The sequence below is a fragment of the Anolis carolinensis genome, chromosome 5 (genome assembly GCF_035594765.1).
Source record: "Anolis carolinensis isolate JA03-04 chromosome 5, rAnoCar3.1.pri, whole genome shotgun sequence".
Taxonomy (NCBI): domain Eukaryota; kingdom Metazoa; phylum Chordata; class Lepidosauria; order Squamata; family Dactyloidae; genus Anolis; species Anolis carolinensis.
Genome location: NC_085845.1, coordinates 132,034,528 through 132,062,138, shown reverse-complemented (window position 1 = coordinate 132,062,138; position 27,611 = coordinate 132,034,528). Strand labels below are relative to the sequence as shown.

Below are 27,611 nucleotides of genomic sequence, written 5' to 3'. Positions count from 1 at the left end.
AGTTGGAAAAAGGCACCTTTACTAACTATCCTTTGCAGTACATACAGGAAACAAAGCAACATAAACAAATACACAAAGAGGTGGTTTGTTGCAGTTTGCACATAAAGTGCGTGCATATCAGTTAACTGTACAAAGATCCCACTTGGCCACCACGCTCACCAAGAGATGCAACAAAAGCAAAACATTCCCATCACATGCACCAGCTGTGGCATGTTCCGCTTTTTCACACAAAAACTAGACAACTACATCTGCTCCAAATGCAAACAGATGACTCTGATGGAGCAGAGGATCCAACAGCTCGAGCACCGTATTAAGACCCTTAAGGACATTCAGGCACTCGAGCTCTTCTTGGACACTGCACAACACGCTGCTGTAGATCAGCAGCCTGCATCACACCAACACCACCAAGACCATGATCAGGAACCTTATGGGGAGATCAACTCAAAGGTAGACAACCCTCAGGCTTGGAAGGAGGTCACCCATAGAAGGAGACGCAGGACCAGGCAGCCTCCGCAGAACTCCTCTGCTCAGCTGCATTTACACAACAGATTTGAAATTCTTACATCATTAACATACAATCAGGAAACACATCTTGTGGAGGACCACGGTTTCTTAGATACCACTCAGTGGACCACCCTGGATCAATGCGCAGGGGATAGCTCTGACGGGGACAGTGCATCACCACAGTCACACTTATGTAATCATGCAAATGCTCCATCCCCAATCATAGACCAGGAGCAACAGGAACATCCTTGGGAGAGTAATGGGCTCTCGGATGTATCTCAATGGATTGTCATTGATGAATGCACTGGGGATGTTGAGGAGGAGGACAACACTTTACACCTACATGATTCACTTCAACAGGAACACTCTTCAGGGGACATACACACTGTCTTGCACAAAAGGGACCCTGTCAATCCTCAAAGGAAACAGGTCTTGGTAGTAGGTGACTCCCTCCTTAGAGGAACGGAAGCCATCATTTCCAGACCGGATGGGATGGCTCGAGAAACATGCTGCCTCCCGGGGGCAAAAATACACCATATCACTCAGAGGCTCAGCAGGCTCCTAAAGCCCCATCACCCTCCCCACCTTATGTTGATTCATGTAGGTACCAATGACACCGCTAGGCATACTTTTCAAAAGATCACAAATGATTTTCGAGCTCTGGGAACAAAGCTAAAACTGTATAATGTACATGTGATCTTTTCATCCCTCCTCCCTGTTGTAGGACACGGCTCTACAAGGGCCGGAAAAATAGTACAGGTCAATAACTGGCTCAGAAAATGGTGTCAAGAGGAGCATTTTGGCTTCCTTGACCATGGTCTACTCTTCCAAGAGGATGGACTACTGGCAAGCGATGGGGTGCATCTCACACAAGTAGGAAAACATCTTTTTGCACACAGACTCACAAACCTCATCAGGCGCACTTTAAACTAGATCCACTGGGGGAGGGGAACAACAGCCCGGCGAACACTATATTACCCACGACCACAGGGAACCGCCGAAAGGCTAAACGGAGGGCTGCACAAACACAGCAAGGACAAAGTACAGAGAGCACAATAATCCCAAATAAACAGTTCGAGGGGAGGTCACAGGGGCTTACATGTCTTTACACTAATGCTCAGAGCATGGGAAATAAGCAAGACGAACTCCAACTCCTAGCACAGCACCACACATACGATGTCATAGGCATCACTGAAACCTGGTGGGATGACTCCCATCACTGGAATTTAACCATTGAGGGCTATAACCTCTTTCACAGAAATAGAACAAAGGGGAGAGGAGGGGGAGTAGCTTTATATGTCAAAAACAGTTACGTTGCAGAAGAAATGCAAGACTGTAATCCGGGAAACCAGCTTGAAAGCATCTGGATAAGAATCAAGGGAACCGGGACTCAAAAAGATCTTGTCGTGGGTGTCTACTACAGACCTCCGAGTCAGGATGAAGGACTTGATGAAGCCTTCTGTCAACAGCTGACCAAACAGGCACAAAGAAGAGATAAAGTAGTCATGGGCGATTTCAATTATCCCGATATCTGCTGGAAAACAAACTCAGCCAAGAGTACAAAGTCCAACAAATTCCTCACTTGCCTTGCAGATAATTTTATGGTACAGAAGGTAGAAGAGGCAACAAGGGGATCAGCAACTCTTGATCTAATCTTAACAAATGTGGAAGACCTGATCAATACAGTTGAAGTGGTTGGATCCTTAGGGGCAAGTGACCATGTGCTCCTGCAATTTGCAATACAAAGGAATGCTGAAACTAAGACAAGTCAAACACGCATTCTGGACTTTAAGAGAGCTGACTTCCAAAAAATGAAGGAATTACTGAGCGGCATTCCATGGACGCCGATATTAAAAAACAAGGGAGTTAAGGATGGATGGGAGTTTTTCAAAAGTGAAATACTCAAGGCGCAAATGCAAACAGTGCCAACAAAGAAGAAAAATAAGACAAGTGCAAAGAAGCCAGAATGGATGTCCAAAGAACTTCTAACTGAGCTAAAGCTCAAAAGTGACATGCACAAGAAGTGGAAAAGGGGAGAAATCACCAAAGAAGAATTCAAACGTATAGCCAACACCTGTAGGGAAAAGGTTCGCAAGGCTAAAGCGCAAAATGAGCTCAGGCTTGCCAGGGACATAAAAAACAACAAAAAAGGCTTTTTTGCTTACGTTGGTAGAAAAAGGAAGAAAAAGGAGGCGATAGGGCCATTGCAAGGAGAAGATGGGGTGATGGCGACAGGGGACAGGGAAAAGGCAGAACTACTTAATGCCTTCTTTGCCTCGGTTTTCTCAGAAAAAGAAAGCCATCTTCAACCTCAGCAACACAGAATGGACGAAGGATTGGGGGAAATCCAACCCCAAATAGGGAAACAAGTTGTCCAGGAACACTTGGCCTCTCTAAACGAATTCAAGTCCCCAGGGCCAGATCAGCTACACCCAAGAGTACTGAAGGAACTAGCGGAAGTTATTTCAGAACCACTGGCAATTATCTTCGAGAGTTCTTGCAGAACTGGAGAAGTCCCAGCAGATTGGAGGAGAGCTAATGTGGTCCCTATCTTCAAGAAGGGAAAAAAGAACGACCCAAACAATTACCGTCCGGTCAGCCTCACATCAATACCAGGCAAAATTCTGGAAAAGATCATTAAGGAAGTGGTCTGCGAACACTTAGAAACAAATGCGGTCATTGCTAATAGTCAACACGGATTTACCAAAAACAAGTCATGCCAGACTAATCTGATCTCTTTTTTCGATAGAGTTACGAGTTGGGTCGATACAGGGAATGCTGTGGATGTAGCGTACCTGGATTTCAGTAAGGCCTTCGACAAAGTCCCCCACGACCTTCTGGCAAACAAACTAGTAAAATGTGGGCTAGACAAAACTACGGTTAGGTGGATCTGTAATTGGCTAAGCGAACGAACCCAAAGGGTGCTCACCAATGCGTCGTCTTCATCATGGAAAGAAGTGACAAGTGGAGTGCCGCAGGGCTCCGTCCTGGGCCCGGTTCTGTTCAACATCTTTATTAACGACTTAGACGAAGGGTTAGAAGGCACGATCATCAAGTTTGCAGACGACACAAAACTGGGAGGGATAGCTAACACTCCAGAAGACAGGAGCAGAATTCAAAACGATCTTGACAGACTAGAGAGATGGGCCAAAACTAACAAAATGAAGTTCAACAGGGACAAATGCAAGATACTTCACTTCGGCAGAAAAAATGGAAATCAAAGATACAGAATGGGGGACGCCTGGCTTGACAGCAGTGTGTGCGAAAAAGACCTTGGAGTCCTCGTGGACAACAAGTTAAACATGAGCCAACAATGTGATGCGGCTGCTAAAAAAGCCAATGGGATTCTGGCCTGCATCAATAGGGGAATAGCGTCTAGATCCAGGGAAGTTATGCTCCCCCTCTATTCTGCCTTGGTCAGACCACACCTGGAATACTGTGTCCAATTTTGGGCACCACAGTTGAAGGGAGATGTTGACAAGCTGGAAAGCGTCCAGAGGAGGGCGACTAAAATGATTAAGGGTCTGGAGAACAAGCCCTATGAGGAGCGGCTTAAAGAGCTGGGCATGTTTAGCCTGCAGAAGAGAAGGCTGAGAGGAGACATGATAGCCATGTACAAATATGTGAAGGGAAGTCATAGGGAAGAGGGAGCAAGCTTGTTTTCTGCTGCCCTGCAGACTAGGACACGGAACAATGGCTTCAAACTACAGGAAAGGAGATTCCACCTGAACATCAGGAAGAACTTCCTCACTGTGAGGGCTGTTCGACAGTGGAACTCTCTCCCCGGGGCTGTGGTGGAGGCTCCTTCCTTGGAGGCTTTTAAGCAGAGGCTGGATGGCCATCTGTCGGGGGTGCTTTGAATGCGATTTCCTGCTTCTTAGCAGGGGGTTGGACTAGATGGCCCATGTGGTCTCTTCCAACTCTACTATTCTATGATTCTATGATTCTATGATTTACATAGTCCCTCTGTTTGCTTACAGAAATTAGCAGTTATAGGCAATCCTTTCTTAGTCCATGAATTTGCTTCAGTGAAGATCAGCAGCAAATAAGCCCTCAGAAATAGTCAGGCCTCTGAGTACAGAGCCATCTTCTTTCCAGCCAGTACTCAGTAGATTCACACACACACACACACACACACACACACACACACACACACACACACACACAGAAACCTGTTCAAACTGGTTCTCCAACAGCAGGATAGCAACAGTTACAAAACAATCCCCCAGGTCCTTGCAAACTCAGATAATCGGCTTCATGTATTCGATTTTCCAGTTCGCACACATATAGTATCTTTGCAAACCATGACATGAACTGGGTTATCTGAGTCCACACTGCCATATATTCCAGTTCAAAGTAGATAATGTGGGATTTTACTCAGATGTGTTCAAGGGCCCTACAATTCCCATGATTCAATAGCATAGTGAAGATGCATCCTTCATCTCCAAGTCTTCTACAAGTAAGTAAGTACTTCTACAACCTATATTAAATTTGGATCACTGGAATTATTTCTTGACTGACTGGTTGTGAGAATTGTTTTCCCTTGATCATCTGCCGAGTGAATTTTCTTATACCATAAATTCTCCCCTTTCTCAGTCCCCTTCAAGCTTAGGAAGTGTTGAAATTAATCCATTGTTTCCCATAACAACGTCACCCTCAAATGATCATCAACTTGCTATGTAGTTACTGAACAAGTAGGAATTCTCATAAAATGAAATGACGCCTTTTGCGTTGGCTGCATAATAGAAAACGAGCATCTAAAGGGTATTGGGTGATGCAGGAAATATGTTCCAGGTGGAATTATAACATAGTATTTTTTGGGCCAGTCTAGGTTGGTGAAAAATGAAGAAACCTCCTTTTATTGGACTATAAAAAAAGATGCAGTGGACTACGCTAACCTACATTTTGATCAGATGCTGAACCATTATGCAAGAACTAGCTCCTTTACAACCAAAGTAAGTACTGTAAATAGTGGAGAAGATGACATATTGGTACATTGATATGCAGCTTATCCAGTCTCATAAAGAAGGCATTCACAATCTAATTTGCCAAGGAGCCACTCTGCTTATCCTTATGTATGACATCACCATGACTTCCATCCAAAGAGTTTCAAAGAGCTAGGAGGTACAAGAGTATTGAAAATATACATAGGACATTAGGATGCATCTATACTGTAGAATTAATGCAGCTTGACACCACTTTAACTGCCATGGTTCACTGCAATGGAATCCTAATTTGGAGATGAACCAGTCCCTTTGGGCTGAGAAGACTAATGATCTTGCAAAGCTACAACTCTTAGAATTCCATTGTATTGAGCCATGGCACTTAAAGTGGTGTCAAACTGGATTAATTATATGGCCTATATGTCAAACAGGATTAATTATAGGGTCTATATGCACCAGGGAGCCCCCGGTGGCACAGTGGGTTAAACTGCTGAGCTGTTTGACTTGCTGACCAAAAGGTTGGTGGTCTGAATCCGGGGAGCAGGGTGAGCGCCTACTGTTAGCCCCAGCTTCTGCCATCCTAGCAGTTCAAAAACATGCAAATGTGAGTAGATCAATAGGTGCTGCTCTGGCAGGATGGTAACGGTGCTCCATGCAGTCATGCCAGCTACATGACCTTGGAGGTGTCTACAGACAATGCTGACTCTTGGGCTTAGAAATGGAGATGAGCACCAACCCTCTAAGTCGGACACAACTACCTAGACTTAACCTCAGGGAAAACCTTTAATTTTACTATATGTACCAAGCCTCCAAAGTGATTTTTTATTTTCTGAAATTATAGAGCAGTCCAGCTATCAAGCAAAATTTACTTTACTCCTTTCTCCTGATCAGCATCTAGAAATGAAAAAGAAATGGTTGAGTTTACATATGAGAATATCTGCAAAGTTCTCAGAAATATAATGGAAATAGCACTAAGAGATGTTCACATCCCTATCATCTTCATTTCTCCTTGCTCAGGAAATGGTGTTGATCAGAGCAAAAGCATGACATGGTGATGGATTTTGTAATTCCATAACACTGGGTCATCATGGCAGTTAAAGTGATGTCAAACAGCATTAATCCTAGATTGCAGATTTAACCTAACTTAGTACTCAAAGAAATGACAATGGTTGGATAAAATCAGATGAAGGTTGCACAACAATTAGCAGTTCCTTTCTTCACATGGGTCTTGTGTAGGTGAATCAGTACAATATCTAAGGTGCAAATGAAACAGTAAAAGATTTCTCAACAGGATGGAAGATAAAATCACAGTGTTAATTTTTGGCATGCAGACAATTTCGTTAAGTTATAAAAGTTTATATAAAAATAAAATTTGTACCACGACGAACTCATTTCCTCCCTAATCATTTACTAGACATAGTGATGTCTGACAAAAGGAGTAGATTCGGGGGAATTCCAAAAAGGAAACCATGGAAATGCTAGGTCTCAGACAGAAGTCTTTTCTTTCATCTGTCTACTGATCCTTTAAACTGGTAGTTGAACCTGAATTTCTTTCTCGTATCAGGAGCGACTTGAGAAACTGCAATTCGCTTCTGGTGTGAGAGAACTGACTATCTGCAGAGACGTTGCCCAGAGGATGCCAGGATGTTTTACCATCCTGTGGGAGGTTTCTCTCATGTCCCCACATGAGAAGCTGGAGCTAACAGATGGGAGCACACCCCTCTCTCCGGATTCGAACCATCGATCTTTCGATCAGAAGTCCTGTTGGCACAAGGGTTTAACCCATTGCACCACTGGGGCTCCTTTTGAACCTGCATTGACCTTAACACAAAACATTAACACTGTGCTATACTTCCTACCCATTTATCAAGACAAGCTAGGAAGGTATCACCTTCAGGAGAAAACAGAACATTTCTGCTATTAATTATTATTATTATTATTAATTTTAACTGCTGCCACAATTATCTCAACTTCGTTTCAGAAGTTTTGCTGCTCTATCAGATAATATTTTTAATGTGGATAAAATTTGCCTCATTGGCCCCAGATAAGGACCACAACTTTAAATGCCAAGTTGTTGTCTTGAAAATAAAATATTTTGGATTTCCATATATGGTGATATATAAAAATATCTTGGTTTTCTGGAGTCTTAGTTCATCACTCAAGCCATTACAAAAATACAGTAGAGTCTCACTTATCCAACATAAAGTTGGATAAGCGAATATGTTGGATAATAAGGAGGGATTAAGGAAAAGCCTATTAAACATCAAATTAGGTTATGATTTTACAAATTAAGCACCAAAACATCACGTTATACAACAAATTTGACAGAAAAAGTAGTTCAATACGTAGCAATGCTACGTAGTAATTACTGTATTTACGAATTCAGCACCAAAATATCACAATGTATTGAAAACATTGACTACAAAAATGTGTTGGATAATCCAGAACGTTGGATAAGTGAGACTCTACTGTATGTATAAAGGCCAGATTTCATCACCATGTATCACCAAATGTTAGATACATAAATATCAGATTAAGAACAACTTTTAGGAAAACAACAAGTAGAATATTATTTAATGAGATTAAGTTTATGGTAAGATTCAGACATTAAAAAGGCAGGATAGAAGCTTGTTAACAAATTAATTGAGTTGGAGTTGTCAGGCAGAATAACTTTTGGGGCCCAGGATATAGTCTGAAGGACATTCAGAGGGACCTCCTTAGGCATTAGAAGAGAAAATTAATCTGAAGTTTCCATGAAATTTCATAATTTTGTGTTTTCACCTATGTATGTGTATTTTAAAACAGCAGACTACAAGTAACACATTTTATTTTATTTAAAGATTGGCCTTTGTTTGCACATGAGACATTTGCCATGGTATGCGTCAGCCAACCCAAATTCTTTCTTCCCTCGATGTTATGGCATTTGCATGGAGGATGAGAGAGAAGATTTTATTGGTGAGTTGCTTGCCATGTCTTCCTTTTAAAAAACCTTGGAAAGGTTTACAATGCACCTTCTTTTCCCAACAGTAACATGGAAAGGATGGTGAAAGCAGGGAAAGTGGGGTTTTTTTTGGTAAGGCAACACAATAAGGTAATAAGGCACTGTAGGTGATCCACTTTTTATTTTGCATACCCTGTTTCCCCGAAAATAAGACATCCCCGAAAAATAAGACCTAGTAGAAGATTTGCTGAATTGTTAAATATAAGGCCTCCCCCGAAAGTAAGACCTAGCAAAGTTTTTGTTTGGAAGCATGCCCAGCGCCTGCCAAACAGAACACCAGATGCAGGATTGGTACCAGTTGTACATGGAAATAATGGTAGTAAAGATCACAATTTGTCTAGTTATGCTGATTTGTGATGACAACTACTGTACAGTATATAATAAATGTTCATTTTTTGTTCAACAATAAATGTGAATTCTTCTTCATGGAAAAATAAGACATCTCCTGAAAATAAGACCCAATGCATCTTTGGGAGCAAAAATTAATATAAGACACTGTCTTATTTTCGGGGAAAAACGGTATGCTCACATTTAAGAATACAACATTTATTTCTGGAAAAAGCTTGCCACCTTTTAGATTAGATACCTGCTTGTAAGAGCTAAGATTTCCTTGCTGACATGAACTTACTTCACACAGAAGTCTATCCATAGGCACATGTATAATATTTTATCTTCATAAGCAAAACATTTCTAAACTAACCTGGGTAATCTTACAGTCACAAGGATTAAAACCGATGATACTGATAGTGATGATAATAGACATTATATCTGACATGTTTGGGTCAAAAATTATCTTCTACATCCTTACTATTGCCATAAGTTAGTTCCTTATGAGCCCTTCCAGGTGACAAAAAATAATAAAGTTTATTTGTATCCCACTACCATCTCCCCGAAAGGAGTTGGGGAGGCTCACAAAAAGCCCCCAATTTGCAACAACACACAAAATACAGCGAGGTACATGAACATATAAATCAATAACAAGGTAAGTTCACATAACAATTTACACAAAACAAAATATAAAACCCTGGTGATTAAAAATTTCAGTAAAACACAGCAAAGGCTGAGGATATAAACAGGCTGTATACAATATCAGTCCCATAAAGTGCTAACATGAAACAATCACTCGGTTCTCAAGTTTTATAATTAAAGTACTAATCATGGTCAAAGGCTTGTTTAAACAGCCATGTTTTCAGATGTGTCTGGAAAACTTGGAGAGTGGGGGCCAGCCTGATCTCTCTAAGGAAAGCATTACAAAACTGGATGACCACCACCGAGAAGACCCTCTCTCTCGTCCCCATCAACTGCACTTGAGACGGAGGTGGGACCAAGAGGCGGGCTTTCCCGGCAGATCTTAGGGCCAGCGCCAGTTCAAAGAAAGTATCCGGAGGTCCCTAGTTTTGTTCCTGTACAAACCAATTTTATTCTGGAGATTCACATGGTGTTTTCTTCATCCTGAAGCATTTTCTGGGAGCACTACCAGAACTTTTTCATTTCTACTTCCCAGGTCAAGACACAGATTCAACTGAAATCAAACAATGGAACACAACAGCTTGCATTAAAATAAAATTAGCCTAGTGTTCAAGTGGAATCCCCAGTGGCACAGTGGGTTAAACCACTGAGCTGCTGAACTTTTGAGTGAAAGGTTGGCAGTTCAAATCCGGGGAGTGGGATGAGCTCCTGCTGTTCGCCCCAGCATCTGCCAACCTAGCAGGTCAAAAACATGGATTTGTGAGTAGATCAATAGGTACCGTCCCAGCAGGAAAGGGCGCTCTATGCTGTCATGCTGGCCACATGACCTTGGAGATGTCTACGGACAACACCGGCTCTTTGGCTTAGAAAAGGAGATGGCCACCAACCCTCAGAGTTGGACATGACTATACTTGATATCAGGGGAAAATCTTTACATTTACTACCCTAATGTTTCACTTATGAATATTGCCAAAGCAGAAGACTAAAAGGAGTCATCCACACTTTCTTGACATCTAAGGACTATAGTATTTTACTAACTCAAGGGGCTTCTGGCTCCCATGTCAATGTGGTCGGAAAACTGCTCTGGAATTTAATGTAAGCCACAAAGGAGCTATCCAAGGTGCTGAATCTAAGTATGGACTAGCTCACTGAATGAAGGTCATTGGCCTTCACTGCCTACTTGATCCAAAGGAGCCCTTACATATACCCATTTCGTGGGACCAGGGCAGCTGTGGCCCATCCAGATCACCACCAATTCTCTTCACTTTCAGCAGCATGGCTAATGATCAAGGATGACTGGAATTATAGCCCAAACTTTGAATATTCACAAGTTCATAACAAGGTTTAAATCTAAACCAGTGGTTCTGAACCTTTGGGTCCCCAGATGTTTTGGCCTTCAACTCCCAGAAATCCTAACAACTGGTAAACTGACTGGGATTTCTGGGAGTTGTAGGCCAAACACCTGGGGACCCCCAGGTTAAGGATCACCTAGAATTTCTTTTAGAACTTCCCACATCTTGAATAACTAGGGCAACTGAGTAACAATAGGTTTAATTTATCTTGAATGAATGGGCTTATTGGTGGGTTATTATTATTTATTATTACCGTATATACTCGAGTATAAGCCGACCCGAATATAAGCCAAGACACCTGATTTTACCACAAAAAATTGGGAAAACATTGACTCAAGTATAAGCCGAGAGCGGTAAATTTCAGAAATAAATATAGATACCAATAAAATTATATTAATTGAGACATCAGTAAGTTAAATGTTTTTGAATATTTACATAAAACTGTAATTTAAGGTAAGACTGTCCATCTCTAATTAAATCATTATTCTCATCTTCTTCAACAGAAATGTGCTTATAGAGAAAAATAGTAAATGTGATAATAATAAAATACAGTAAAATAATAAATTTAATACTAGAATCAAATAATAAATGTAATAACATGTCAGACCCCTGGCAGCAGGGCACCAAGAACCATACACGGAGGCCAATCTCTATCTAATATCTTTATTAAGGAAATGTATAAAAGCAATAAAAACAAGTGAAGAATATAGTTCAGAAGCAGACCTTTCAAATGAGGTCAAATATAGTCCAAAAATGTATTGTCCAATAAATGATATTAGAGTTCAAAGTTTTTATCCAATACCGAAACACACACTATTGCCAAGCAATAGTGTGGGGAAATGTCTGAGTCTCAGGAGTCTTAGGTAGCTTGACAACAAGGCTGGAAACAAGGCTGGATACAAGGCTGGATACAAGGCTGGATACAAGGCAAACAGTGATTCTTAGAACAAGGTCCGTGGTTAAAAGCAAAGCGAGGCAAGTCTTGATTACTTAATCCGGGAAGCAAGGAACTGGGGTTACGAAGTCCACACACGATCTTACTCCTGAAGCTGCTCTGTTGACTCCGCAAAGATTCTCCCGCGTCAGGCACCTATATTGGGGTCTCGTTTTCCTGCCAACAATCTCTTTCCCTAGAGAACGGGAAGCGAAACCCAACTTTGTCCAGATGCAAGACTCCTTAGAATTTCCCAAGGGAAGCAGGTCTAATCAGCCTGTTGTTTGGCAGCAATCCGTAAACTCCTGCGATTCTGTTCCCTGACTCCTCTGTCAGCACAGTAGGATTCTTTTCTAGGGAACGGAGGCGAGGAATGTCCAAGGTCTGTTTTACTGAATTCTTGGGGACAAACATCAACATCCGGCAGGTGAAAGGACTCCGGCTCTTGTTGAACCGGCGAAAACCCCATGTTTTCGTCGTCATCTGCCACGATGGCACTAGGAGCAGGACTACAAGGCCCATGAGGCATCACACTATCCCCACTCCCAAGGCCCCCCTCATTCAGGGCCCCTCTCCAAGAGTCGCGGGGCCGCGGCTTGGAAGGGTAGGCCTGGTGGAAGCGGCGGACTAAGTCGGGGGCATGGACTGTGGAAGCATCTTCCCAGGAGCGTTCTTCTGGGCCAAAACCCACCCAGTCAATGAGATACTGAAGGCGGCGGCGGTGGAAGCGAGAATCCAAAATGTCCTGAACCTCGAATTCCTCCTCTCCGCCCACTAAAACAGGGGCGGGGGGCGGCCGGCTCGCGTCGGGGCGTACACCATCCGCCGGAAGGAGCAGGGAACGATGGAACACCGGATGAATGCGCATGGAGCGCGGAAGTTGGAGTTTGAAAGTCACGGGGTTAAGTTGCGCCACCACTGGGTAGGGCCCAATGAAACGGGCATCTAACTTCCGGCAGGGACGGTGGGAGGGCAAAAAGCGAGTGGACAACAGAACCCGATCTCCTACCTTGATCTCGGGGCCAGGCTGGCGATGGCTGTCAGCGTGGCGTTTGTAGTCCTCCTTGGCTTGATCAAGTTGCTGGTGCAAGAGTTCTTGCACCGCTGCGAGTTCCTGTAGCCAATCCTCTGCTGCAGGGACTTCTGAGGTCTCCACGATGGGAGGGAAGAAACGGGGGTGGAATCCATAGTTCGCAAAAAACGGGGTTTCTTTAGTTGAATTCTGGACACCATTGTTGTATGCAAACTCTGAAAGAGGTAATAGGGAAGCCCAATTGTCCTGTTGGTAGTTTACATAACAGCGAAGATATTGTTCCAAAGTGGCATTGGTGCGCTCAGTTTGTCCATCTGTTTGGGGATGGTGAGCTGAGGATAACGAGAGTCTATGCCCAATAGTTTTTGCAGGTGAATTGAGATCCACGGTCAGTGACCAAACTCTTGGGCAATCCATGTAGTCGGAATACATGCTGAAGAAATAAGTCTGCGGTCTCTTTGGCCGTGGGAAGGCCATCGCAGGGGATGAAATGGGCCATCTTGGTGAAAAGGTCCACCACTACTAGAATCGTGGTGAATCCAAGGGATGGTGGTAGATCAGTGATAAAATCCGCGGAAATTATCTCCCATGGGCGAGAAGGTGTGGGAAGGGGATGCAGTAGCCCTGATGGCTTCTCCCTTCGCGTCTTGGAACGCTGGCAAACAGGGCAGGTGTTGACATAATTTTTTACATCCTTGCGAATCTTGGGCCACCAGAAATCTCGCAGGATCAAGTGCATGGTTTTGAATAGCCCAAAATGTCCGTTAGGCTTGCTGTCATGGCACAAACGAAGTGCTTTCTCTCTGCCGGGGCCTGGAGGGATGTAAACATGGTTTCTGTAGCATAATAGACCGTTCTTATGAGAGAAAGGGAAATGTAGTCCTTGGCGAATCTGTTCTTGGGCCCAGGCATCTGCCTGTTGACTGGCCCTAATCTCTTGAGTGAGAAGGGACTCTGTGGTTGGGGTTTTTGGGTTAGGAGGAGCTGGCTCAATTGAAGTGGATTTGGTGTTTCCCACTGTGAGCGTGGCAAAGTTCTCGGGTTGCAGCAAACGAGATTCTGAGGTGTCTCTGCGCCCTGCTGCATACTCCGGTTTTCGTGATAGGGCATCTGCTTGCTTGATCTGAGCAGGAGTCACATAGTGGATCCGGAAGTCAAAACGTTCAAAGAACAAAGCCCAGCGTTGTTGCCTTTGGTTTAGCTTTCGTGCGGTCCTTAGGTGCTCCAAATTCCGATGGTCTGTATGAACTTCAATGGGGAATTTGGCCCCTTCTAACCAATGTCTCCAGTTTTCAAAGGCTGTCTTTATGGCTAAGAGCTCCTTTTCCCAAATGGTATAGTTTCTTTCCGGAGCTGTTAGTTGGCGTGAGTAATAGGCACATGGATGGAGATGTTCTCCCACTGGTTGCATCAGCACAGCCCCTACTGCCACATCGGAGGCATCTGCCTGAACAACAAAAGGGGTTTTTGGATCAGGGTGCTGTAGAATTGGCTGGGTCGTGAATAATCGCTTTAGCTGCTGGAAACCCCTTTCAGTTTGTTCTGTCCAGCGGAAAGGCTGTTTTCCTCGGATACAGCTGGTGATTGGGTCAGACCAGCAAGCGAAATCTGGGATGAATTTGCGGTAGTAGTTTGCAAACCCCAAGAAGCGCTGTACTTCCTTTTTGTTAGTTGGCGCCCGCCATTCCAACACGGCCGAAACCTTTGCCGGGTCCATGGATAGCCCTAGTGGCGAGACGCGGTATCCCAGGAAGTCTACTTCTTGCAAATCAAAGGCGCATTTTTCTAACTTGACGTATAGTCCATGATCCCGCAATCGTTGTAGCACCATTCTGACGTGCTGATTGTGTTCTGTTTGTGATTTCGAGAACACCAAAAAGTCGTCCAAATATATAATCAAAAAACGGTCTAGGTAGTCCTGGAAAATATCATTGACAAAATGCTGGAATGTTGCGGGGGCCCCACATAATCCGAAATTCATGACTAGTGTTTCAAATAATCCGAATTTGGTCTGGAAGGCGGTTTTCCATTCAACCCCTTCTCTAATGCGAACCAAATTGTAAGATCCAGTTTGGTGTAAACCTTGGCCCCCCGGAGTCGATCCAATAGGTCCGCGATCAGTGGCAATGGGTAGCGGTTCCGCTTCGTGATGTTGTTCAGTGCTCGATAGTCCACGACCAAGCGTAGGTCCCCTGATTTCTTTTTCACAAACATCACCGGGGAAGCGGCTGGGGATTGGGAGGGCCTGATAAACCCCTTGCGGAGGTTTGTCTCTATAAACTCCCTGAGAGCTTCCTGCTCTGGTTCAGTCAGGGAGTAGAGGTGTCCCCGTGGAATTGGGGCCCCCTCCACCAGATCAATGGCACAATCATAGGGTCTATGTGGGGGTAGTTTCTCGGCTTATTTTTCATTGAAAACATCCCAAAAATCCGAATATTTCTTGGGCAGGGTGATGATGGGTTCTGTGTCTGTGGCATTGCAGACCCTGGCGACTAGGCAATGGTTTTGGCAATACTTTGAAGCGAACTGCAGTTCCCTGTTAGACCAGGAGATGTTTGGGTCATGGAGTGTCAACCACGGGATACCCAAGATCACGGGGAAATGAGGAACCTCAGTAACGAAGAAGGAGATTTCTTCCATGTGTTCTCTTATCCACATTCTGGTGGGCTCGGTCCATTGGCTTACTGGACCTGTCTTCAGGGGTCAGCCGTCTATGGCTTGCACCACCCGGGCGTTCTTGAAATCATGATATTGTAGTCCCAGGGAGTTAGCATAGTCTCTATCGATGAAATTGTTTGTTGCCCCTGAGTCTATCATGGCATGGATCATGACGGGTCCCTTTTTTACTGACCACAGTGTGACCACCAGGAGAAATAGGACCCCCGTTTGCGGCTCTTGAGTGGAGTTTTTGACCGGGTTGGCGAGCCCCTCTACGCCCGGTCGCTGGCTTCCCCCGCCGGCTTTGTTCCATCCGCCTCGGCAGCCTCCGCTTCCGCGGAGGACGCCGCCGCCAGACGGGCGGGGGGCTTCTTCTTGGCTGGGCACTCCCTGGCAAAGTGGCCCCCATTCCCACAGTACCAGCACAGATTCAAGCGTTGGCGGCGGGCCTTTTCTGCAACATCCAGCCTGGGGCGCACATTGCCCAGTTGCATCGGCTCCTCCTCGCTTCCCATGGGGTTAGTGGCTGGCTGTGGGGATCTCCATACCGGACGAGGCTGGACACTGGCAGAAGAGGGGGGTTTTACTCCGGCTCTTCCACTCTGACCTCGGAGCCACTGTTTCTTGGCTGGATACAAGGCAAACAGTGATTCTTAGAACAAGGTCCGTGGTTAAAAGCAAAGCGAGGCAAGTCTTGATTACTTAATCCGGGAAGCAAGGAACTGGGGTTACGAAGTCCACACACGATCTTACTCCTGAAGCTGCTCTGTTGACTCCGCAAAGATTCTCCTGCGTCAGGCACCTATATTGGGGTCTCGTTTTTCCGCCAACAATCTCTTTCCCTAGAGAACGGGAAGCGAAACCCAACTTTGTCCAGATGCAAGACTCCTTAGAATTTCCCAAGGGAAGCAGGTCTAATCAGCCTGTTGTTTGGCAGCAATCCGTAAACTCCTGCGATTCTGTTCCCTGACTCCTCTGTCAGCACAGTAGGATTCTTTTCTAGGGAACGGAGGCGAGGAATGTCCAAGGTCTGTTTTACTGAATTCTTGGGGACAAACATCAACATCCGGCAGGTGAAAGGACTCCGGCTCTTGTTGAACCGGTGAAAACCCCATATTTTCGTCTTCATCTGCCACGATGGCACTAGGAGCAGGACTACAAGGCCCATGAGGCATCACATAACAACAATAAGATCAGAGTGAAATAATAAATTTATTATTAATAATAAAATAAATATAATAGTAACAATGATAATAGAATAAAATAATAAATGTAATAATAATAATTGAGTAAAATAATAAATGTAATGATTTCAATAATAAAGAAAAATAATACATGTAATAATAATAGAGTAAAATAATAAATGCAATAATACCAATAATAATAGAGGAAAAGAATAAATGTACCATGTATACCCAAGTAGAAGCCGCAGGGGGCTTTTTGGCGCTAAAAAAGGGCTGAAAAACCTGGCTTATATTCGAGTATATGTGGTATGTTTATTTATACCCCGCTTTATCTCTCCTGAAGGAGACTCAAAACAGCTTACATTAAAAGTGTAACCACACAATTTAAAATAAACAAATATGCAAACATCAAAACAGAAGTAAACCTAACAGTGTTAAAACATTCACAGTTAAAATCCATTAAAAGATATTCAAAGCTCAAAACAACAGCGCCCCCTGATTCATCTTGAGTTTACTAAATTCTTATACACTCACACAGCTTTCTAGTGCTTTGCCATTTAATATATGCCTTTTCAAAGGGGACACATGATGATGATAATAATAATAATAATAATAATAATAATAATAATAATAATAATAATAATAATGATGATGCTGCCATCCCAGGTGATAGTCGCATTGACGAAAAACAACAGGAAAAACTCAGCCGCTATCAGGACCTCAAGATTGAACTTAAAGACTCTGGCAGAAACCAGTACAGGTGGTCCCGGTGGTGATTGGCATATTGGGTGCCGTGCCAAAAGATCTCAGCCGGCATTTGGAAACAATAGACATTGACAAAATCACGATCTGCCAACTGCAAAAGGCCACCCTACTGGGATCTGCATGCATCATCTGAAAATACATCACACAGTCCTAGACACTTGGGAAGTGTTTGATTTGTGATTTTGTGATACGAAATCCAGCATATCTATCTTGTTTGCTGTGTCATAATAAAATAATAATAATAATAATAATAATAATAATAATAATAATAATAATAATAATGGGGCATTTATTTCAGATGACTTCAGGAAAACAGCAGCATTCAGCATAATCAAATGGGTTGTCAATTTCCGTTTTTCTGGGAACAAGTATGACTGGACATCTATTGAAAGCACTGAAAAAGAAGATGCAACTAAAACTCAAGGTATATTTCTGATTCATGAGTATTACAAAATGTTGTTTGTAAGTATATCCATCTATGTGTGGCTGAAGTTTAGAAAAACCTACAAATACCATTTGGGAAAGGGACAGGTTAAGAGAAGATGCTGATTCAATAGTCCTATGTAATGTTATTACCTCAGCTTTTATTCTGGAGCAAGATGTGGATTTTTAGATGTTTAATTGTAACTCCACTTTTCATAGCTAGTATTGCCAATAATGAAGAGTTCGAGATATTGCAGTCCAGGGATAACAGTAGGAACACATTTTGCTTGCTCCTTCTTTATAGTATATCCACAGAAAATAGAAAATGTTTATTGGAAGGAATTATGAGTTCCGGAGGGGGCGTGGTCTACCATGGCTGGGTAAGCTGCAATTCCGACCCGCCGAGTGCATTTAGCAAGATTTATGGATAAATAATGAGTTTGGAGGTCCATGCACTCCCCCTAAAGAATATCAATCAATCCAAGAAAAGATAAGGAAAATTCCTCCCGGAGAGGTGAAGGATTTAAAGCTCCAGTAAAGCCACAAACCGCAAGCTAAGTCAGCGTGAATGCTTCTGGAGAAGGAGAAGAGGCAGCCATTAAACGCTGTACATATCAGTGAGACAACTCTCACCGGCTAATGAATCAAGTAAGTTTGGAGCGGGACTAGGATAGAGAAGAGAAAGAAAAAAATTGGAGCCGGATTGTAAGTGAATACTTGTTTTGATTTTGATTTGAAACCGAAGGGATGGAGAGCTGGGAGAGAGCTATTGAGATCCTTAAAACAAGCCTCCAAGTTGAGCTCCCTGGTTAAATGAATGAAAAAGTTTGGGTGAGGAGGAAAGAAAAACCTTCAGATAAAACATACCGGCTTCAAAGATTTTCTAAACAAATAGAAGAAGAGGAGGAGGAGGAGATAAAAATGATGAGAAGTCCCCCCAAGAAAGCCCTCTCTGTACAGTATAAAGAACCCCTCACCCCACCAAAGAAAGGAGGGAAAAACATGGAGGACAAAGCAGCTTCAATAGAAGCAGAATCGAGTGGCCATGTAAAGCCTCCTGTGGGGGAGGGAAAGGCAACACACCTAGATATGGAAGAAATGCTGACGAGATGGACACAAATAATGAGGGACGAATTGGGAAAACATTCCCAAAGTCTTAACAAAGTTATGGAAGAAAAATTGGAGGAGGCAATTCAGAAAATGGAAGGAAAAATTCAAAAAATCACTGAGAAGATGGAAGAGAAGATAGAGGCAAAATATAAAGCCAATAGCGAAAAAATTGAGGAGGTGAATGGGAAGATCTTGGAAATACAGAAGGAGGTGCAAGCTATACATCTAGAACATGGGACTTATAAAGAGGAACAGGAAGAAAAACAGAAAAATCAAAAAGCTAAATTTACAGAGATTGAAAAAAAAAGATATATTTAGAGGACTCACAAAGACGCAATAATATAGTAGTGAAGTATTTTCCAGAGAAAGAAAGTAAAGAACAAAGAGTTAATTTAAAGGAAGAAATACTGAAATGGCTACAGGACATTGCTCCAGCACAACAATGGATAAAAGAAGACCTAGAAAGAGTTCACAGATTAACAGATGGAGGAGGGAAAATCATACCCAGGGATACAATAATAAAGATAACACAATATGACAAGAAAGAGCAAATGATGTACTTTTTGAGGAAAAATCCAAACAAATTGGAATATAGAGGCGTCAAACTGCAAGTATTTAATGACTTATGCACACAAACAAAGGTATGGAGACAAACAATGAAAATATGCACTATTCTTCTTCTGAAGAAAGGAATTAGGTATTCCTGGGGATACCCCGTCTGCCTGAGATTTCAGTGGGCTGGAAGAAGATACAAGATCAACTCGGTTGAACAAGGCCTTCAACTACTAAGGGAACTAGGGATCCATGAGGATAGAGAAGAAGGGACCGGACTGAACAATGAAACATCTTAAGGAGGAAAAGAAATATTGGATGTGGTACAGGGAGAGTAAAAGAAAGAACTATTTGAAGAGGATGAGGCAAAGGATGGGAAAGAAGAAGTAAAGTAGAAGACAGATAGAAGAATCCATAGATCAAGTTAAAGAAGAATTTGACATTTTTTTATATGAGCACTCGGGGGAGGGAGAACAGCGGGCCTGGGATTACCACTCCACTGCTCTCCACAAGTTGGCCTATGGGGCCAGGGCTGGGACGTAGTGTCTCAGAAGTGGAGAGGAAGAAAGAAGAAAGGGGGAGGGTAAGGGGACAAGGGGGGAAATGGGATGGGGACTTTGGGGGTGGAATGCACATAAGAGAGCCAATAACAGAAATTAATATTGAATATAATGTCTAGTAAACTGAAAATAGTGACACTGAATGTTAGAGGTCTGGGAACAATATGTAAAACTAAAAGAATTGGAAATTTATTGAAAAAGGAACAAGCACATATTATTTATTTACAAGAAACTCACCAGAAAAGGGGGGGTTTGAATGAAATAAAGGCAAATTGGATTAAAGATTATGAAAAAGCATATGGGAGTTCCAAGTCAAGGGGGGTAGCAGTAATTATAACAAACAAATGTAATTTTGAAATTAAGAGTGTAAAAAAGGATGATGAGGGGAGATATATTATTATAGAAGGGGAAATTGGGGGAGATAAGTATGTATTGGTCAATGTGTATGCCCCAAATGAAAATCAAGGAGAATTTTATGAAAAAATATTAGGAGAAATAAAGAATTGGCAGCAACATTTTGTGATTGTGGGAGGGGACTTTAATATGCCTATGGATAGGATGAAGGATAAGTCAAACCCAACAGTAAAGGATAAAAATAACAATATAACTGAATTAAATAGAATTATGAATAAATGGGGACTAAAAGATTCATGGAGACTATTAAAGGGAGATGAAAGAAAATATACATACTATTCAGCAGTACATAAAACATATACTAGAATAGATTACCTTTTTATCTCGAAAAATATGGTAGATAAATTATTCAATTCTGAGATAGGAATAATAAGAATATCAGACCATGCAATAGTAAATTTAGAAATTATAAATAAACAAGATTATGAACAAACAAGAAGATGGAGATTAAATTCCAATATATTAAATTATGAGGAAATTATTAGAAGAATAGGAGCAAATTGGCAAGAAATATGGGATATAAATGACAATAATGTATCAAGAAATATATTATGGGACACTATGAAGGCAGTGGCAAGAGGATTATGCATAAAAGAAACCTATAATCTCAAAAAGAGACAAGAAGAAAGGAAAAACAAATTGGAAAAAGACATAGAAAAATTAGAAAAACAATATATAATAAAAAGAACAACACAAATATATAACGAATTGAGAGCAAAGAAAGAAGAACTAGATAAGATAGAAATAGACGAGGTTCAAAAGAACTTGATATACTTGAAAAGGGAATTCTTCGAATATAGCAATAAAAACTCAAAAATGTTAGCCAGAGCCGCACAAAAGAAAAAAAATGAAAAATGAGACAAACGCAGTGAGAGATAAATCTGGAAACATTTGTAGGTTAATGAAAGACAAATTAAAGATATTTGAAGAATTTTATAAAGAACTCTATCAGGCTGGGAAATGCTCAAAGGATAAAATTCACAAATATGTGGAAACAAATTGGACAGTAAAAATAGAAGAAACAGATAGAGAGTTATTAGAAGCACCCATTAAGAAAGAAGAAATAGAACAAGTAATTAGGAAATTAAAAATTGGGAAAGCGCCTGGACCTGATGGGCTGGGCTCAGAATATTATAAAACATTTGAGGCAATGATAACTCCAAAATTATTAGAATTATTCAATGCAATAATGGATGGAGAACGAATACCAGGATCATGGAAACAATCATTAACAATACTATTACCCAAACCAAAAAAAGACTTGACAGACCCTGGTTCTTACAGACCAATATCATTAATTAATCAAGATGCAAAAATTTTAACAGCGATTATTACCAACAGAATGAGCAACTTTATGTATAAATATATAAAACAAGATCAATGTGGGTTTGTTAAAGGGAGACAAATGTCCAACCTGATAGGAAGAGTAATAAATAAAATACAAACAATAGAAGGGGAAAAAAACAAAGCGGGGATTCTAGCACTGGATATATTTAAAGCCTTTGATAGTGTGGAATGGCCAACTATTCAAACAATAATGAACAAATTTGGTTTAGGAAAAAGGTTCAAAAATATAATGAACCAATTGTATTCAGATAATTATACAAAGATAATGCTAAATGATGGAATCACAGGAGAGATAAAAGTAACATGAGGTACAAGGCAAGGATGTCCTATGTCGCCTATACTATTTGCAATGGTAATGGAATTACTAGCTAATGTAATAAGAAAAGACAAGGAATTAGAAGGCATAGGAACAAAGTTAGGAAAAATTAGCTTATTTGCGGACGACACATTGATAACAATTAAGGAGATAATGAAGAAAATGGAAATAATTAAGAAACATTTAACAGAATTTGAATGGGCAACTGGATTGAAGATAAATTGGAATAAATCAGAAGCAATGTTATTTAATTATACCAAGCAGGAGGAAGAGGAGTTTAAAAAGCAGATGGATATAAAAGACATGAGAATAAGCGTAAAAGAAAATATAAAATACCTTGGAATAATCATAACCAAAGATCTAAAATCCATAGAAAGGAAAAATCTAGAAGAATTAAGAAAACACATGGAGGGGAAGTTAAAGGATTATAATAATCTGCGATTATCATGGTTCGGCAGAATAGCCCTAGTAAAAATGAAAGTCTTACCCAAAATAAATTTCTTGTTCAGAATGATACCATTAATGATTTCAGAAAAGGAAATAAATAACTGGCAACAAATGATAAACAAATATTGCAATAATGGTAAAAAGAACAGATTAAACAAACAAATTTGGTACAACCCCCAAAAAGAAGGAGGATTGGGCCTTCCGAATATAAAAAAATATTATGAGGCAAACCAATTAAGATATGTAGTAGAGAAGATGATGGATGGAGAAGGTTTGGAATGGATGGAATCAGGGAATAAGGCAGTTGAGTGGAGGAAGGATAACATATTCTTTAAGGAAATCTCAAAGAAAGAGATAAAACAAATTGGAAATATATCATTAAGAAATATAATGGAAATATGGAATAAATATAAAGGACAATTAATTAATAAGAATTCAGTTTTAATGCCAATAATAATGGAAAAGGATTTCCCAAAGGAACTAAAAGGAACACTAGATAAAGAATTAGAAAAAAGGGAACTAAAAAGGGTAGGAAACTAGATAGAACAAAAAATGGAAAAGGTAAAAATGAGAGAAGAGTTGAGAGGAATAAATATTTCTTGGATTCATTGGATTCAATTAGAAAAATGGAATGAAAACTGGTGGGCCCGAAATAAAACTGGAAAACAAATAACGCAATTTGAGGAATTAATAATAAAAGCATTAAAAAGAGGAAATAGTGAGCCATTAAAAGGAACAACAAGTAAAATATATAAAATACTAATTAAAGACATAGAAAAAAAGAAAAGACTAACATTAAGAGAATCATGGGAGGAGGAATTAGGAACAAAGATAACGGAAAAAGATGGGAGGAGATATGGAAAACAAGACAATTAAAAAACATGTCAATTAGAATAAAAGAAAATTATTACAAACTAATTTGGAAGTGGCATTTAACACCAAGAAGGTTAAATATTATGAATAAGAATAATAATGAAAAATGCTGGCGAGGGTGCCAGGAAATGGAACCTACATGCATATGTGGTGGGATTGTAAACATGTAAAAGGTTTTTGGGAATTGGTCATAAGGGAAATAGAAAATATTATGAATATAAAAATTAGAAGGAATCCAGTGGAAATATTACTTTTAATTAAAAAAGAGGATGAGAAAGATAAGAGGGAAAAAAATTTAATAGGCATGCTATTAACAGCAGCTAGATTACTAATTGCAAAATATTGGAAAGGAGAAATGAAAATACAAATTAATGAATGGTATAAAGAAGTTTGGCGAATGGCACTGAAGCTAACATCAAATTTAAAAGTAAAGAAGGGATTATGGGAAAAAATGATTTTGAAAGTATTTGGAGAAAATTTCTAGAAAAATTATTGGAAAAAGAAGATGGGAATTTACCTCCAAATGAAGAATTGAACTTTTGGTGGGACTACAGAAGAAGAGATGGCTCTGGGGAAGGGGAGCACAGGGGTGAATGTAAATAAAAGAGGGGGAAATGTATAGAATATGTTTATATAATTGTAACTTTTTCTCAATAATAACAATAAAAATATTTTTTTTAAAAAAGGAAGGAATTATGAGTTCCAATTACAGTAGAGTCTCACTTATCCAAGCCTCACTTATCCAAGCTTCTGGATTATCCAAGCCATTTTTGTAGTCAATGTTTTCAATACAGTGGAGTCTCACTTATCCAACATAAACGGGCCGGCAGAATGTTGGATAAGCGAATATGTTGGATAATAAGGAGGGATTAAGGAAAAGTCTATTAAACATCAAATTAGATTGTGATTTTACAAATTAAGCACCAAAACATCATGTTATACAACAAATTTGACAGAAAAAGTAATTCAATATGCAGTAATGCTACGTGGTAATTAATGTATTTACGAATTTAGCACCAAAATATTATGATGTATTGAAAATATTGCCTCCAAAAATGTGTTGGATAATCCAGAACGTTGGATAAGCGAGTGTTGGATAAGTGAGACTCTACTGTATATGGTGATATTTTGGTGCTAAATTCATAAATACAGTAATTACAACATAACATTACTGCGTCTTGAACTACTTTTTCTGTCAAATTTGTTGTATAACATGATGTTTTTGTGCTTAATTTGTAAAATCATAACCTAATTTGATGTTTAATAGGCTTTTCCTTAATCCCTCCTTATTATCCAAGATATTCGCTTATCCAAGCTTCTGCCGGCCCGTTTAGCTTGGATAAGTGAGACTCTACTGTATTTCAAATGTCATGCAATCCATTGACCAAAAAAATTAAGGAAAGTATGGGAAGGAGTGGGAAACTGATCTTCCTCTCTGCCTACTTAAAACCTGTTTTTGCCATAGGAAAGGCTGAAGAGGAGTCCAGACTGGGATTACTTCATAACTGGGGAGACTGGCAATTTGCCTAAGGGAACTTTGCTTTTTTAAATAATAATAATAATAATAATAATAATAATAATAATAATAATAATAATAATAATAATACATTTATTCATTTTAATATGTTGTAAGTGTAAAAAATATTGGGTGCCTTTTCAGAAAGGAAGTATATAACTGAATGTTTTTTGATGTAATCTTGTAATCTTGTACAACAGTGGTTTTCCTAATGCCACAACCCTTTAATAAAATTCCTTATGTTGTGATGACCCCCAACCATAAAATTATTTTCGTTGCTACTTCATTTTGCTACTGCTATGAATCATAATGTAAATATCTGATATGCAGGGTTTATTTTCATTCGCTAGACCAAATTTGCCACAAATACCAAATACACCCAAATTTGAATACTGGTGTGGTTGGGCGGGATGATTTTGTCATTTGGGAGTTGGTGCTGGGATTTATAGTTCACTTACAATCAAAGAGCATTCTGAACTCCACCACGAGGGAATTGAACTAAACTTGGCACACAGAATTCTCATGACCAACGGAAAATAGTGGAAGGGTTTGGTGGGCATTGCCCTTGAGTTTTGGAGTTTAGTTCACCTACATCCAGAGAGCACTGTGGACTCAGACAATGATGGATCTGGACCAAACTTGGCAAAAATACTCGATAAGCCCATATTTGAACACTGGTGGAATTTGGGGAAAATAGACCTTGACATTTGGGAGTTACAGTTGCTGGGATTTATAGTTCACTTACAATCAAAGAGCATTCTGAACTCCACCACGATGTAATTGAACCGAACACAGAATTCTCATGACCAACGGAAAAGTGTGGAAAGGTTTGGTGGGCATTAACCTTGAGTTTTGGAGTTTAGTTCACCTACATCCAGAAAGCAGTGTGGACTCAGACAATGATGGATCTGGACTAAACTTGGCAAAAATACTTGATATGTCCATATTTGAACACTGGTAGAATTTGGGAAAAATAGACCTTGATATTTAGGAGTTGTAGTTGCTGGGATTTATAGCCTACAATCAAAGAGCATTCTGAACTCCACCAATGATAGAATTGGGGCAAATTTCCCACACAGAACCCCCATGACCAACAGAAAACACTGGAGGGATTTGGGATGAATTGACAGTGATTTACGGGCAACGTAGTTTACCTACCCCCGGAGAGCAAAGGGGCTCATAAGACTATCAGAAATATGTGCTTTTTGATGGTCTTTGGTGACCCTTCTGAGATGCCCCTCACGACCCCCCCCCCAGGGGTCCTGACCCCCAGGTTGAGAAACGCTGGTGTAGAGTAACTTTTTTTGGGTTTTATGGGCATCAAAGTTCTGGTTTTAGAGGAAAATACATTTTCAGTGAAAATACAGTCCTCTACATTAATTGGAATCAGTGGAAAAACTAAGTATGTGAAAGAACACCTTTCTAGGAATCTCTAGGTCCTTCAGCATGCCTTCATAGTCAACTTCCATTCAGATTTGACCATAGGAGTGCACTGGAGGATATAGAGATTTCTATAGGAAGCGCTCAATATGATATTTCCTGCAAATTTTCCACAGGGCTGTTGTTGCATGTTATGTCTCTTCTGCTGCTGTGGAGGCATTTTGCTTATGGCTGGAGCTGCTGCTTTTGTGTAATAACTTCATTGCATAATGGCAACATATCTTTGTACAACAGCAGACCCTTTTTGGAAAAAAGGAGCCCAAAAGATCAAAAAGGAGGTGTGAATTTCTGAAAAAAATGAGAGTCCAAACAGTAAGAGCAGTTTTGACACAGCCTTGGTTAACATAATGCAAGATATGTTGCTGTTCAAAGCTGTGGGGTGATATTAATATTTGTTTACCTGTATGTATTTTTTGAATTGTATTGCCTGTCCCTGTTGAGGGTTCCCCAACTAGTTTCCCAACTAGGACCCAATAGAAGGAATCTTGATTAGAGACAAATTTTAACCGCAGAAAAGACTGCTTGTGACTGAAAAGTTCTTTGTGTTGGATTTCATAGATCCCGATGTAAAGAAATTGAAGGTACTTCCTGGAGAAGTGGTAGAAATGGCGTACAAAGTGTGTGAAACTTACCTTGGGCAAATTGAGCATAACGACATTGACACAGACATAGACACTGTGCCCGTGCTGTCCGAAAACGAATGGAATCAATTGATAGAACATTACTACACTCTCATTCAGTAAGTATTCACTTCTAATTGTAATAAGGATTCATTCCACTGTGGTTGCTTTGGGTCTTCAAGTTGGTTCTCATTTGTGGTGATCTTAAAACAAACCTATAAGAGACTTTTCTTGGCAAGGTTTGTTCAGAGGGGGATTCTCATTGCTTTTTTTTGAGGGTGAGAGTATGTGAATTGCCCAGTGGATTTCCATGACTAAGTAGGGATTCAAACACTGATTTCTTACAGTTATAGTCCAATGTTCAGACCATTACGTGGGCTTTTGATCTATTGCTCTTGGTAGCGCAGTGGATCAAACTGCTGAGCTGCTGAACTTGCTGACCGAAAGGTAGGAGGTTCGGATCCGGGGAGTGGAGTGAGCTCCCATGGTTGGCCCCAACTTCTGCTAACCTAGCAGTTTGAAAACATGCAAATGTGAGTAGATCAATAGGTAGGTAGGTAACGGCACTTCATGAAGTTGTGCCAGCTACATGACCTTGGAGGTGTCTACGGACAACGCCAGCTCTTGGGCTTAGAAATGGAGATGACCAC

The 27,611-nt window shown here is 40.7% G+C and overlaps 1 protein-coding gene across 2 annotated transcripts in view; it reads left to right on the top strand.

Annotated features, from left to right (window-relative positions):
• Window positions 1-27,611, top strand: part of ttll8 (tubulin tyrosine ligase like 8) — a 57,983-nt gene that overhangs the window by 16,586 nt on the left and 13,786 nt on the right. For both annotated transcript variants that reach the window (XM_062982269.1, XM_062982270.1), the window contains exons 7-10: window positions 5,331-5,459; window positions 8,288-8,402; window positions 17,642-17,767; window positions 26,900-27,080. In XM_062982269.1, the coding sequence (XP_062838339.1) occupies window positions 5,331-5,459; window positions 8,288-8,402; window positions 17,642-17,767; window positions 26,900-27,080 (551 nt within the window). The remainder of the gene's footprint in view (window positions 1-5,330; window positions 5,460-8,287; window positions 8,403-17,641; window positions 17,768-26,899; window positions 27,081-27,611) is intronic.